Source organism: Saimiri boliviensis, chromosome 13 (assembly GCF_048565385.1).
Source record: "Saimiri boliviensis isolate mSaiBol1 chromosome 13, mSaiBol1.pri, whole genome shotgun sequence".
In the NCBI taxonomy this organism is placed as follows: Eukaryota; Metazoa; Chordata; class Mammalia; order Primates; family Cebidae; genus Saimiri; species Saimiri boliviensis.
Genome location: NC_133461.1, coordinates 31,963,728 through 31,979,402, shown reverse-complemented (window position 1 = coordinate 31,979,402; position 15,675 = coordinate 31,963,728). Strand labels below are relative to the sequence as shown.

Sequence of the window (15,675 nt, the reverse complement as noted above, 5' to 3'; positions counted from 1 at the left end):
AGAGTGGAGGAAGGAAGAAGAGAAAGGGAGGGGGAAAAGAAGAGTAATGAGTAGATTCTATTCACAAGAGCAATAAAAGGGGGAAAAGAAGAGTAATGAGTAGATTCTATTCACAAGAGCAATAAAATATAATACACCTGGGCATAAACTTAACAAGAATGTGTAGCAGCTATGTGTAGGAAATTGTAAAGCATTAAGGAGGTTCATAAACAGCTGGATAAATGGAAAGTATACCAGGGGGTAGCACTTATTCTAAATATGCAATTCTCTACACATACACTTAATGGCATAACAATCAAAATTCCAAGAGGATTTTTTTTTTCAAGTCACTTAATGTCTTGATTTGAAAAAGGCAAGAATAGCTAATATTTTTAAAGAATAATGAAGGAAGACAAGTACTGACAGGCATTACAATAGATTATAAAGCTATAATAATTTTTAAATTATTGGGCTAGCCCAGAAATGCCAAATCAGTGGCAGAGAATTACTAACCCTGATGGAGAGGCAAGGGGAAGCTGGGATGTTCAGTTTGTCCCCAGCCTCATGGTTCTGCGGCACTTTTTCCTTTCCAAGCTTAAATGCCTTGGATTTTCAGAACATTTTCAGCCATCTAGGCTGCCATCATGAAGCCCATTTATCAGAAGAGGAAACGAAAGCCTGTAAAGATGGCAAGACTTGTCCAAGGTGACCTGATGAGTTTCTGGCAGAGGTCCGACCCCAGGTCAGGACCCTGGCTGCCAGCCAAGGGGCTGTTCTATGGCCTTTATGCTCTGTGACAATGACCTCACAAAAAACCAGGAAACTGGACTATCTGTGAGCTGTGGCTCAGTGTTCCCTTGGGTTGGTGGGGCAGGGCGGGGTGGGAGATGGAAGAACCCTGTCATCCTCTGCTCTGCACAGAGGGGAGCCCAACAAGGCTGTGGGCTGGGAAGTTGATTTAAGTCCACGAATACTTGTTGATGAGATGCCCACTAAATTCTAAGCACTGGCAGGTCTTCAGCAGCCCCAAAGCCCACTCAAGATCAAGTATGCTTTCTTCTTTGTCCCACTCCACTCATACAAGGGGCCTTCTCTTCTCTCTCTTGTTCCTGGGCCCCTTACACTCAAGGGGCAATGCGTCCTAATGGAAAAGAAGTCCGATTTAACATGGTCAGTCTGGAGTTCTGGTCCTGGCCGTGGCACTGACTGATTCTGGGGCTGTGGCTTCAGCTCCCTGGGGTGTGGACCTGTGGGAAGACTTAACTCTTTTCCCAGCCCAGCTCACATGGCAGCTGTGAGCCTCCAGCAGGGGTCAGCAAACTACGGATCAGGCCTACCCTGTGGCCATCCGTAAGCTATGCATGGATTTACATTTTTAAATGGCTGGAAGAAAAAAATCTAAGGAAGGATAACACTTTTTGACTCATGAAAATTATATGAATTTCAAATTTCAGTGTCCAATAAAACTTTATGGACACTGAAATTTGAAATTCATATAATTTTCACATGTCAAAATGACACAGCCACACCCAATCATTTAGGCATCATCTATGACTGCTTTTGTGTTACACCAGGAAGGTTGTCATTCCAGAGACCAGATGCCCGCAAAACCTAAAACATTTACTGTCTGGTCTTTACACAAAATGTCTGCTGACCCCTGGCATAGAGTATTAAAAGAATGTACTAGAAGTTGATTTATACATGGAGAGGCTGTGGGTGAGCTGTGCGTGGGCCTGGAGACTGGGCCGAGGAGGATCTGACAGGGATTGCAAATCCTGTCTCTCTGAACTGATGGATCTCCAGAGTTGCTGGTCTGGGGGATCTACTGGATTAGCATCTCACAGGGTAGGTGATACTGGGGGCTACCAAGGAGAAAAGAGGGAGAAAAGCCATGCCCATCCAGCCTGCAATGTGAGTGACCTGCTCTGGCAGCCATGAGAGGCGACACAACCAGCCCGCCCTCACCCTCAGATGTTACCCGGCCCACACTCAGCCTCAGGCATCACAGCCGGCCCACCCTCATTCTCAGATGTCACCCAGTCCACCCTTACTTTGCGATGTCACAGCCAGTCCACCCTCACCCTCCAATGTCACGGCCAGCCCACCTTCACCCTCAGGCATTACCAGCTCACTCTCAGCCTCAGATATCACCCCCAGCCCACCCTCACCCTCATACCCACCCGCCCTCATTCTCAGATGTCACCTAGTCCACTCTCACCCTCCAGGGTCACAGCTGGCCCACCCTCACCCTCAGGCATCACCTAGCTCACCCTCAGCCTCAGACATCACCCCAGCTTCACCCTCATACTCACCCACCCTCATTCTCAGGTGTCACCCAGTCCACCCTTACTTTTCAATGTCACAGCCAGTCCACCTCACCCTCAGGTGTCACCTAGCCCACCCTCACCCTCTGATGTCACAGCCGGCCCACCCCCGGTCTTCTTCCAGGACTACCTCAGTGCAGACATGGCCTCCCTCAGAGCAGCGCCCCTCCCTGCCCCCCACACTCACGTGACCTCGTTATTCATGTCAGTGATGTCTATTCTGTCCAGGAACCAGCCTGCTCTGCTGCCTGTGTTGTCATGGCGAATCCGAATCTTGGTCAGGGCCCCCAGGTCAATGGCATAGATGGTGAAGGTATCTGTCTGGAAAGGGCCAGGGAACACTCAGTGGGGTAAGACCCACCCCTGCCAACCTGGCCATCAGCTCCACCCTCCCAAGGACCAGGGCAGCCAGAGGCCGACGGTGAGACCCAAAGCAACCAAGCGTGAGGATGATGGAGAATGTCGCTCGTTAGTCTGGTGTTTGTTCTGCACGATTGTTTCTCTAACTCATCCCTGCTAAGGGATCTTCTTACTCTCATTATGTCCAGGAAGGTGGAAGGAGGAGAGAAGAGTGAAGGTGACCTTGAAAGAGGCAGAAGAGAAGATAGGTTGGGTGGCCGGATGCCTACATTTGTGGGGGGTGTTTTGTGCGTAGGCGAAGGGGCGCACTGAGATCCTCTGCTATGTGTGCACGTGTGTGCATCATCTGCTTCAATCACATATTCGTATTAAGTAACTGCTATGAGCTGGTGCTGTGCAAATCCAAAGTGACTGACAGAAACTGTAGACGGATTTGCCCACCATTCAGGTGCGAAGAGGGCATGTGGACTACACCGTGTGAATGTACACAACTGCTCTGTGCACAGGAGGAAGCAGCCCATGCCAGGGGGTCTTCTTGGATATCATCTTTTTGACTCTTAATTTTGAAAAAGATTTTAAATCTACAGAAAACTTTCAGCAATAGCATGATGAAAGTTCATATGCCTTTGTTGAGTTTCTGCACCTATTCGTAACATTAGCTTTCTCACTCCATGCATCTCTTGCACTCTCTCTTTCTCTTGCTCTTTCTGTTGTTCTAAATCATTTGAAAGTAAGTAGTAGACACCATGATTCTTTAACCCTAAATTCTTCAACATGGATTTCCTAAGAACAAGAATATTACCATATAATCACACAATAATGATCCAATTCAGAAAATTTAACATCGACATAATGCTATTATCTAGTATACAGTCCATGTTCAAATTTTACCAATTGTACCAGTTATGTGGTCCTCTATAGAAATTGTTTCCCAATCCAGATATATGTGGCTATAATTTTCAAAGAAAACACTTAAATAAACTACATTCTCAAGTCATGGGAGAGATTCTTTAAAGAAAAAGCAGGGAGCCCCTGAAATAAATCAAGCAATCAAGCAATGAGCCCAGAAATATGTTAATGAATCTAGTTCATTTTTTAAAAATATGTGTTAATGAGAGAACTTGGCTTTGGGGTAGAGGCAGGAATAGAAAGGGTGAGATAAGAGATAGTTTTCTAGCCAGGGGATATTGTCAAATCTTGAAGGACAAGACTGAAGGATCTATGCTTTTCCCACTGCACCTGGAAGAGTAAGGAATGTGCATTTCTTTTCATGAATTTCCACTGCATTAAGATACAGTTCTGGCTTCTCAGCCTGTCTTTTAAGCCTCTCATGGCCCCACCCACCCCATACTCTAAATTGGCCTTATCCAAGCTTATCCATTCAGGCTCAGTGCTGACCATAGCTCAGCTGGAAGACTCACTGTCCCAAACTGCCCTTCCCCATTTCCACCTCCATATCTTTGCTCATGCAGTTCCATCTTCTGAGAACATCTTCCAGGGTCGTCTTCTATGTCTATACCATTCTCACCTGCCAAAGCCCAGTTTAAGCTGCTCCTTCCCCCTAGTTTTCCTCAAGACACTATCTTGTGGCAAGGACTTCCTCTTGAATCCCTGGCTCCCCTACTGAGTGCCCCGGCGTCTGCCACTCAACACCATTCTCTGTTCCTGTGGGTCAGCTGGCCTGTGGGCTCCATGTGCTGAGACCCTGCCTGCAATTCTCTTATAACCCACCCCACCCCAAAGTATAAGTGTTACAGAAGAGGTACTGCCATGAAACCTGGTGGTATGAACAAGCCACGCCACTAGACACAGCAGCCATTATGCTGGGTTGGGCTGCCATAGGAATCTCAGAGGCCACCACACCCACAGCACCCACCCAGGGGCCAGAGACCCTCACCCTACCTGCCCCTGCTCAAATTTGTTGGACTTGTCTGACTTCTTCAGGGGTCGTTCGCCCGTGTCCCCATACTCCTCCCCGTAGATGGTTAGGTAGACGTTGGCATCAGTGCCGGCCTTGGGCACATTCCCTGTGATCACCTGGACCTCATAGATGTTGGCTGGAGACACAGAAAGATGCAGCGTGGAGGGCCCCAGGCCTTGGGGTGGATGGATCTGAGGCACAGCATCTCAGATCCAGCCAGATCCCGGAGCAGGAGGGATCTTCAGATGCATCTACACTAACCTGGGATTAAACTGCCCCTCCTCCAACCCAGGACTCCTTCACCATGGAGCCAGCAGGCAGCCCTCCCACCTCATGTCCCCCAGTTAGTTGTATTGAGTCACATCAGTGCTCCTCCCAAAGTCATTGATTCCTCCTGAGAACCTGAGGGCAAGGGCCATGCTTATCCCCAAACAGCGGTGTCGGTGGTAGCATTTCACATGCAGGTCAAGAGAGCTATTTGGGAACCATGATGGATGCCCACCTATTTGGTTTCTATGTGAAGGGGATCTAGGCACCCTGCCCCCATGGGCCCCCTTTAGGGGAATTGTCTGACCCCTGACCCCTGCTGCTTACGCTCAGGACCCGGCTTGCCAGCTGGCACCAGCTCCACAACAAGCTCGTTGTCCTCCTTGCCCAGGGCCAGCCAGCGATGGGCTTCGAACTTGTGCTGCTCAATCACCTCCTGCATCCCTGGCCCAAACTCCTCCTCTTCGTCCTCCTCCTCCTCGGTCTCCTCCTCTTCCTCCTCTTCCGAGGACTCCTCTGATGAGGACGACTCCTCCTCCTCCCCCTCGTCCTCTTCATCGCTGCCCTTTCTCTTCTTCTTCTTCTTCCTCTGCAGCTTGGCCTTCAGCCGCTCCTTCTTGAGCAGCTGCCGCAGCCTGTCCTTCTCCTTCTTCTTCCGGGCCTCCTCCTCCGGTGTGAGGTTCACCTCCCGCACCACCAGGTGCCGCAGCCATACAGTGTCCACAAACCAGCTGGGCCCAAAGCCCTCGCCCGTATGCCCGAGCCGGAGCTTGTAGACCTCGCCCACATCGGCCGCCTCCAGCTGTTTAAAAGTCAGGGCAGTGGCTGTGGTGGCCCCAGTGTCCTCCCTGCCTCCCCCAAAGAGCCAGGTGCAGGGCCTGTTTGCTGAGCTGCAGAATGGAGAGGGCTGGGGCCTCTGTGCTCAGACCCTTCCACCAGCTCCCTCGCTCCAGCCACACCTGTGCTGGTTCCACTGGGATCACCCGGCTCCATCCTCCAACCAAGTTTATTTCTTCCAGCCTCTGTGGTGATCAAGGGGGTCTCCATCTTCTTCTCTCTTAAACACACATGTACACACACGCACACACACACACATACACACACACACACCCCACTCATTCCTGTGATTTCTATGCCGATATCATGGCTCATACAGCCTCCTTACTTGTCCTGCCTTTATCCCTTCCTCTACTTGTAGCTACGATCTATTCATTCAGGTTCCTGTGTTCATTACTTTTATTTTAACTTTGAACCCCTGTGTTCTCTTTACAAAAATTTTCAGTGTTAACCATATATAAAAACAAGAGTGCTCCTTTTCAAAAACAAAAATTTCACCCACACCCACAAAGGCCCAAGCTCCCTTCTCTCCCAACCCTGAGCACATGGCCTCAGCCTGACTGTCCCCTCCCCAAGAGCACGGAAGTGTCCCACAGCTTAGCTCTGGTGCTGGTCTGGCCTGGATGCCCTCTTCTTCCTCACAAGCTGGTCCCTGCCCTCATGATGATTTCCTTAAGGGCAGAGACTATCATTTTCAGTCTCTCCCAGGATGGGCATAGCACGCAACTGGCTCAAAAGGCAGTGTTGATGGTGTCATCCACTCTAGATCATGAGACCTGAGTTCCTCCTGAGCCCCAGGCTCTGAGGAAGGACCCACATTGAGGTAGGGTCTGACCTGTTCCCTGCAGCACTCAGGGGAGGGCTCACATGGGGGTTGTTGCTAGTCAGGGTCCTCCCAGGCTTCCTGATGCTGATGAGCCCCTGTCTGGGGTTTGACCCTTCTCAAATCCTGGTCCCACCAGTTCTTCCACTGAGTCCCAGGGCAAACTGAGGCCAAAGCCGTCCCATGAGTTCCACAGTGTCCTACAATTCAAGTCCAGACCTTCATAAGAACTCAGGCCTTCTGACCTCCTGTTCATGAGTCCACAATGCACCCACCTTTGCCCGAAAATCACCAGTCATGTTAGAGCCCAGGGCCCCTGGGAGAGCGGAATTTATCCTTCTCAAGTACTTAGGTGACAGGCTCTGGACCTGGTAAGTCACTTCTTCAGCACAATAGCTCCCCTCTTAAGCATTTCCCATGTGACAGCACACCTGCAATCAGCCTTCCCAAGGAGGCCAGCTTGCAGCACCCCTGGTCTCCCTCACATCTGTCTGCCCAGCTGTGCCTTCACCCACCACCACATCCAGTGAATTGGCATCCAGAAGACATGCTCTCCAGTTCCATCTCCATATTTGGGCACTCCTTCCCAAGTGCATTCCCTGACATTGATACTTGATCATTACAGGAACTGTGAAGCCAGCCAGGCAGGTATCATAAAGCTAGGTTTTAACTGATGAGGAAGTGGAGGCTCCGAGAGCTAAAATACTTGGGCCTCTGCCTCCTCAGCAGTGTATGAGGGCATCTGATTCAATGAGGCTCCCTCCATCTTGGATATTCCAGATACTTGTGACCCTGGTCCAGGCCCCAGTTCAGCCAGGACCATGTTTCCTGGGCACTGGACAAGGACTCTTTGCTGAAAGTAAGATGCTCCTGGCATGCAGAAACACAGAGCACCCAGCGTGAACGTGCTGCCTGCACACACACATCTGCACATGCACACACACTCTCACATCTGCAATAAAACATCCATGTTTCCCCACGGGATGCCACCCTTGCACCCTCCTCTCTTGCCAACAATATGCTCACATTCTCATCTCTTTTTTCCTTCTATCGAAAGACTTGGAAAGGAAGAAAGGAGACCTGGGACATGCAGGAAACAGCCACAAAATCCCAAGTCTCCCAGTGCCCTGGCTGGGAAGCATTTCCCTCTCATCCGGCTTCAGAGAACTGTAGACTCAGAGGCCACAGGGCTAGGAATGAGTGGAGGAACCACAGCCTTGGTGCCACCTTTGCCAGATTCCAATCACCCGCCCCCACGGTTCTCAGGATCGGCAGCATGTTAGTATCCCTGGAGGAGCTTTTAAAAGTACACCGAGAAAACATATCCCATCCCCAGAGGTTCCGATTTGCCTGGTGTGGCAGCACTTTTTTCTTGAAGCTCCCCGTGTGATTGCAACATGAGCATGGGGTGGAAACCATTGATCTAGTCCAATCCCTTTATTTCAGGCCGAAAGCTTAAGTCTGGAGAGAGGAAGCGTTTTCAACTCAGCTGGAGGGAGGCAGCCCATTCTCAGGTGAGTGTTGACTGAGGAAATTAGCATACCCAGAGAAGCAGCTTGGTGTCCACTGGGCCTGCTATTGGCACCGCCCGCTTCTTGACCCCACATACCTGGAATGTGTCCTTGGACGCCCGTTCGAAAACTTTTGAGCGGCTGGAGAGGAAGAGCACTTCTGTCTTGCCTTTCTCGCCATAGACCTGCATGTAGACTCGGGCACTGGTGCCTGCGCCACCCACGTCTCCCGTCCAGATCTCAACCTCATAGTGGACCACTGGGCGGGCACATGCAGAAGAAATGGAACACTTAGTAACAATAACAATGACAGTGATAGCAACAAAACAAACACTTCACGAGCTTGTTCCATGTGCCTGGTGCTTCGCAGCCGTTCACTTACCTAATCCTCACCTCAGCACCCCGAGTAAGGACAATCATTCCCATTTTGCAGGTAAGCAAACTGAGGCTTAGAGAAGAGGTGGTGGAAATGCCAAATGCAAGCAATCAGACACATATCCCAGGCATCCCCTGCACCACACATGCCAGGAAGGAGGTGGAGTCATATACCAGCTGGTGAGCCCTTCTGTGTGCCTGCCTGCTATGGTTTGCGTATTTGTCCTCTCCAAAACTCATGCTGAAATGTCATTGCCATTGTAACCATGTTATGAGTTTGGGACCTTTAAGAAGTGATTAGGCATCCCCCCACTCCCTCAATTCTTAGGTTGAAGCACTAACCCCGGTACCTCAGAATGTAACTATGTCTAGAGATAAGAGTCTTTAGAGAGGTGACTGGTTTAAATGACACCCCCAAGGGCAGGTCCTAATCCAAGCTGACTGGTGTCTTTATAAGAAAAGAAAGTTGTGGCACACAGAGAGACACCAGGGATGCAAAGAGATCAGGTGAGTCCACAGTGACAAGGCAGCTCTAGCACAGTAACGCAGAGGGATGGGCACAGAGAGAGCGATCCATCAAAAAAGGAGGCTCACTCCAGAAGAAAACCCAGCACAGTAACGCAGAGAGGGGTGAGCAGAGAGAGCGATCCATTGAAAAGGAAACTCATTCCAGAAAAAGCCTAGCACAGTAACACAGAGAGTGGTGAGCACAGAGAGGGCGATACACTGAAAAAGGAGACTCATTCCAGAAAAAACAAAAAACTCTACAAAAGGTGAAAAGCAATTATCATAAGGTAGGTGATTCAGCCATGAATATTGACATAGTTATAATAATATAAAAATTGAACACTGATTTAGGTGTATTGAAGGCTGGAAGGAGAGAGAGAGAGAGAGAGAGAGAGAGAGAGAGAGAGAGAGAGAGAATGTGTGTGTGTGTGCATGTATGCACGCACACATGTTAGGGCCAATACAAGTGACTGTGTATGTTAAGAGTTAAATCCTCATCTTCCATAGTAGAAAGTTAATAGATAATGTCTAAGACTGTAAAATTTAAAAATTGAGGCCAGGCACAGTGGCTCAGGCCTGTAATTCCACTACTTTGGGAGGCTGAGGCAGGATTGCTTGAGGCCAGGAGTTCAAGACCAGCCTGGGCAACACAGCAAGATGCCCATCTCTACAAAAATAAAAGAAAAATAAAAACTGATGGCTGTAGTGGCATGGCCCTGTAGTCCCAGCTACTCAAGAGGCTGAGGCAGGGGGATTGCTTGAGCCCAGGAGCCAAGGCTGCAGTGAGCTATGATTGTGTCACTGCACTCCAGCCTAAGTGCCAGAGAAACATCCTGTCTCTAAAAAATAAACACATGAAAATTTATAGGTATACCGTTTTAAAATGCAGAGCTAAATTTTAGAGGAAATCTCTAAAGTAAAGTTGTTACCATTGAAGAAAAGCGGTGGGGTAGGGTGAAGAAGTAGGTAAGGAAACTATTGCTTTCTAATCTTTATCTTCTTGATTAGTATCTATACTACTCTGATGGAATTCCAGTGTTAATTTATAAAACAAAGGAAGGAGTTAATTCTCACACTGGCAGGTGCCATTACAAAGCATGTGTATATAAGGCAGCCCTAAAGGAACTTGCAGGTTGGTTGGGGAGAGTAAAGGCACACACAAAAAAGGGTTCAAAGAGTTCTGGGAGTGGGAGAAGTGATTTTATGCTGGGGTTCCCTCTCAGGGAAGCTGCTGTGGACCTGAGCCTTGGGCAGCTGCTTTCAGGGCAGATGTAGAAATACAGAGGTGAGGTTGGGCACGGTGGCTCATGCCTGTAATGCTAGCACTTTGGAAGGCCAAGGCAGGTGGATCACTTGGGGTCAAGAGTTCGAGACCAGCCTGGCCAACATGGAGAAATCCCGTCTCTACTAAAAATACAAAAATTTTCCAGGCAGGGTGGCACACGTCTGTAATCCCAGCTACTCAGGAGGCTGAGGCAGGAGAATTACTTGAACCTGGGAGGTGGAGGTTGCAGAGGTCGCAGTGATCCGAGATTGTGCCACTGCACTCCAGCCTGGGCGACAGAGCGAGATTCTGTCTAAAAAAAAAAAAAAAAGGCCAGGCGCGGTGGCTCACACCTGTAATCCCAGTACTTTGGGAGGCCAAGGTGGGTGGATCACGAGGTCAAGAGATCGAGATCATCCTGGCAACATGGTGAAACCTCGTCTCTACTAAAAATAGAAAAAAATTATTTGGGTTTGGTGGTGCACGACTGTAAATCCCAGCTACTCAGAGAATCACTTAAACCTGGGAGGTGAAGGTTGTAGTGAGCTGAGATCGTACCACTGCACTCAAGCCTGACTACAAAGTGAGGCTCCATCTAAAAAAAATGCAGAGTGAGAAGGGACATTCTCTGTGCCAGGCTTTGGTCTCACTGTCTTCCTCCCCAGAAATGTTGCTATCCTATCCAAAAAGGCCCTTCCCCCACACCATTGCTAACCCTTTATCCTGTTTAATGTTCCTCCTGGCTCTTCGTTGGCATTATCTTATTGTTCATCTCCCCTGTGGAATATAAAGCCTGTGAGAGCAAGGGTTTTGTTCATTTTGCTCACGGCTGCCTCCACAAAGCTCAGAGCAGCGCTGGCAGAAAGAAACCCTCAACAGACAGTCATTCCTCAGTATCTGCAGGGACTGGTTCCAGAACCCTCAAGCATACCCAAATCCGAGGATGCTCAAGTCCCTCATATAACATGGCATAGTATTTGCATATAACCTACACACATCCTCCTGTACACTTTAAATATCTCTAGGTTACTTATAAAACCTAATATAATGTAAATGCTATATAGTTATACTGCACTGTTAGGGAATAATGATAAGGAAAAAAGTCTGTATATGTCAGTACAGATGCAATTTTTTTCCAAATGTTTTTGATCCTTGGTTAAATCCACTGATGTGGAACCCACAGATGTGGAGGGCTGACTGTGTATTTTCTAAAAATAAGTGAATAAATAAACAGTTCTATCTCCTCAGACAGTCTTCATCGCAGAAGACATGATCTAGGTCTCAAACTCCTATACAGGGTTGAGAGTATGTATTTCCTAATAAAGTCATTTGCTGCCTTTATTCCGGAAAACAGTGTTTCATCCATTGGGTCCTCAGTTTCCTCATCTATAAAATGAGCCCTTCCTCCCTCCCAGAACCATGGTGCCAGAGGCAGTGGGAGCCCCCATTTTCTCCCTGCAGGACCCTATCAGCCACACTTGTCAGCAAGACCCACATTGCCCCTCCTCCTTCCCCTCAGCCCTGTCCCCTGTGGGGAACAATGGCTGGTCCCGTCACAGTCTTCTCCATACATTTCTGGATCTCCACCACCTCGCTGGGATACAGGTCCACCTCCAGGCGCCCGTCAGCCTGGTTCTTGTCCAGCCAGCGGTTGGCAGGAAAAGTGTACTGCTTGCCTTGGCGGGGCACACGGATCTGAACGCTGCCCAGGAACCAGCTGGCATGCATGCCAGTGCTGTCGTGCCCAATCACCAGCCGGTTGATCTGAAGGAAACCCGAGTGAGGGTGAGCAAGGAGCCAGTGTGTAGGAACCTCCATGTCCCCATCTCTACCTCCCCAAACACCAGTAAAAACAGCACTACTCAACCCATGTCTCCAGTCCCCAAGAAAGGAAAGCTCCATAGGAGGCTTAGGGTACCATTCTTGCACCGCCATTAGCCAGCCAGGGGATCAGGGCATCACTTCACCTGCCTGGAGCCACCATTCCCTTCTCCTAAGCCCAGCACACCTCCCAGGGCCATGGAGAGAAGCAAGAGGGGAGGTTGCAAGAACCTTGAAAGCTCCACTAGCACTTAATCACGTTGGGTCATGGCCAGATGAGAAAGCATGTGTTTAAAATGCTTGCCATCAACTTCCAATAACCATGTTAGTGGGGGAGATTCTCTCTGTGATGGTTTGAAGAGGTGATGTTAGCCATGAGTCTGGTGCCTAAAGGCCAGATTTAGAAAACTGTCCATGAGAGCCTGCTTTCACTCTACCAAGTCCTAAGTGGCTCTTTGCAGCTGGTAATGGCAACATCAGAGCTAAGTGCATGCAGCCTAGTACCCTGGAATTACCAGAAGAAAACCAGCTTAAGCTTACAAACCCTGAGAGCCCTCTGGGTGCATGTTGAGGGACAGGGAAGAGTTTTGTTGTCCTTCTGTGGTGCCAGGACTGTGAAAGTCCCAGGGAGGAATTGGCTGAAAGGGTAGGTGTCTGATATGACTGGATGCTCCCTAAGGTCAGGTACTAATTCACTTCTACAACACTTTGCATCTGACATAGACTAATTGTTCAGTAGCATTTACTGAGCACTTAGTATGAGTACATGGGTTTTTTCACATATTTAAGGGTAACAACAACCCCATTAGTACCCTATGTTGTTATGAATGAGAAAATGGAGGCAAACCTAGGTTAAATAACTTATACATGGCAGGTAAATGGAAATGGGTCTCAAATATGTGGTTGGTAGCCAGAGCCTATGCTCCCAACGTCTTGGCTACACTGCTTGTTGAGGGCGTTTCAGAAACTTAGGAAGAAGCTTAAATGCCCTCCCACTGCCACCTTACTCTTCCTAGAGGTCTCATTTACCTGCTGGCTGCTGCCTAAAATCCGTTAGTAAAGGGAACAGCCTTTTCAGTCTGCAATTATTGATTCAGCTTAAAATGTAAATACATTCGTATAAATGAAAACATTGATTTAAGTTCACTAACTTGAGGTATCAATGACTGACATGAGATCTTTTCCTGGAGTGAGTTTTGATGGAAGAAGAGATTCCTAGGACCTGAGACAGGGTGGGACTCCCAGAGAGGGAAGGGGAAGGAAAGGTGAGGTTCCAGGTCGAGGGCTTGTTACTGTCTCCATTTCCACCAAGCCACACCCCGAGTGCAACGGTAGTAACACAGATCCCAGCTCAGTCATTTCTAGAGACATCCCCAATGCTCAAGTCCAAGATTTAGAACTGCGTTTCTCCAGGTGATGTCAAGAAAGATTCTCACCTTGGTCAAACTCTAGCCAGGCTCCTGAACCCTTTCTCAACTGAGCCTCAATCTTGGCCTGTAAAGACTTGAACAAAACACTAAGATAGTTTCTAACAGCTCAAGGCCATATCCCTAGGGTTACCCTAATCCCCTTGCTATGCCTGCCTTAGAAAACTCAAGGCTGTCAAAAGAATGTACTATTGGGTTCCAGACAACACCTGAGGATAGGGCTTCTGTCTGCCAGACTCTGGGAGGATAGGACCCGAATGCCAAAAAGCATCAGTTAGCAAACCCAGATGGGTTCTGCATGGGCCGAACTCCCCATTACTGCTTTTTGTGCTTTTCCCCTGATTCTACTGAGCCTCTGTTTACCTCCCCCTGTTCTCCCATCCCCACTTCAAAGAGCCCTGTAAATCTCTGCACAAACCTAAGCTGGGTTCAGTTCACTCTGGCCTCTTTTCCCGACTGCAGTGGTAGATGACTGATTCAAGTCTGTCCTTGTGCTTTAGTTCAGCTTTCTCTTTGATGAAGGGCTTGCAGCAGAGCCACCTGGAGCCTTGATCTGGAGGCACTTGGGTTCCAGCTCCCAAGGCAGATCTCTCAGGTGTGGCCCAGAGGTGTGCACTGAAGGAAGCTTCCTTGCCCCAATTCTGATGCACACTCAAGTTTGAAATTAGGAAGTATTTTCAGCCCCTTTTCTTAGTCCTCCTTTCTCTTTTCCTTCCCTGCGCTCAGTACCTCCTTCTCCAGTGTGTATGACCCATGTACATTGGTCCTGGATATGTAGGTAAATAAAATGTTGAGGCAATGCCACTGAAAATACACATTCCACCCCCAAAGAGGCTCTGGAAGCGTCACCCCTGTTTACATATCTTCAGCTGCTCTAGGTCACAGCTAGAAAACAACATACCTCACTAACTACTCCCAAGTGGGTTTTTCCCCTTCAAAATGTGTTTACCCCATGTACATGTGTGCATGTGTGACTATGTGTGGATATATATGTCTGTGGTCACATGTGTGAATGGGTGCTGGGGAATGGGTGGGATGATGTCACATGGTCTTGGGAAGAAGACTTACAGTTCCAACGTTCAGGGTCTCAAGAGTGAACTCATCCACCCGGCCACATTCAAAGTAGTCTTTGAGATTGTTGTCAGAGACAAGAAGAACTTGCTTGATGGTATCAGATTTATCCCCATAGAGCTTGATGTAGACTCTGGAATCTGTGCTGGCTCCGGAGACATCCCCGGTCTTCAAGCTGATGTGATAGCGAAAGTCTGAACAGCCCAAGGCAGAGGGAGGAAGGGAGGGGGTTAGTGCAGGGGGTGGCAGGAAGCAGGAAATCCGTACAGGAGGGCAGTCTGGAGCTGGAGGCTTGCAAGGGGCACAGGCTGGGAATTGAGAATCCAGGCCCCTGCTCTAGCAACCCTGCAACTTGGGGCAGGGGTTCCTTCTACCTCTGTGAGGTCTCCTCAATTACAAAATCAGAATTCTAGTAGGTGAATGGCTGAGAACTGGAAAGCATGTAAATGACAAGCAAGAACACCGACATGTAAGAGGCTAAAAGGATCTCCCACAATCACCTGGTCTAGCTTCTCCAGCAGTGGACAAGGAAACTGAGACAAAGGAAGGATCGACCTTTCCAGAGTCTAGAGCAGGCGTCCCCAAACTACGGCCTGTGGGTCACATGCGGCCCCCTGAGGCCATTTATCCGGCCCCCCGCCGCACTTCAGGAAAGGGCACCTCTTTCATTGGTGGTCAGTGAGAGGAGCATAGTATGTGGTGGCCCTCCAACGGGCTGAGGGACAGTGAACTGGCCCCCTGTGTAAAAAGTTTGGGGATGCCTGGTCTAGAGCATTATACACATGGTATTGTTGCTAAGGATTCTGACTGTGGTTTCACAGGCAAGGAATCTGAGCCTCAGAAGGCCACGTGTTTGGTACAGGATGGCAACGGTTAAGAAGTCGCCAGCCAGGAGTGAAACCCTCGTGTGGACTTGAAGCCCCCTGCTCTTCACTGGGCCACCACGAGGGTGTCACTCCATTTTATTAGCCAGGAAAGTCTGCATCATCTGTCTTCAGGAATAAAAACACCTGAGGAAAAAGAGTCGTGGAATAACATAAGGCAAGACCCTCAGTCCTCCAGACTTGTTTCTGGGTGGGTGTCTTGGGCGAAGAAGAGGAAGCACTGGGAAAGGAGAGTGATGCTCACTCCTAGGTCGGCCACTCACTGCCACTTTAGGGTCTTCCCACTAGGAAGATTTGGAAAAAG

The 15,675-nt window shown here is 49.0% G+C and overlaps 1 protein-coding gene across 2 annotated transcripts in view; it reads right to left on the bottom strand.

Moving 5' to 3' along the window:
* The window catches only part of LOXHD1 (lipoxygenase homology PLAT domains 1), a 187,982-nt gene that overhangs the window by 85,080 nt on the left and 87,227 nt on the right, over positions 1–15,675 (bottom strand). The window contains exons 16-21 of one of the 2 annotated variants that reach the window (XM_039463738.2): positions 14,485–14,681; positions 11,740–11,932; positions 8,121–8,281; positions 5,179–5,653; positions 4,566–4,720; positions 2,491–2,624 (exon numbers count right to left, since the gene is read on the bottom strand). In XM_039463738.2, the coding sequence (XP_039319672.1) occupies positions 2,491–2,624; positions 4,566–4,720; positions 5,179–5,653; positions 8,121–8,281; positions 11,740–11,932; positions 14,485–14,681 (1,315 nt within the window). Of the gene's footprint in view, positions 1–2,490; positions 2,625–4,565; positions 4,721–5,178; positions 5,654–8,120; positions 8,282–11,739; positions 11,933–14,484; positions 14,682–15,675 lie in introns of those variants that run through there. The other variant, XM_074383520.1, reaches the window with a different exon arrangement.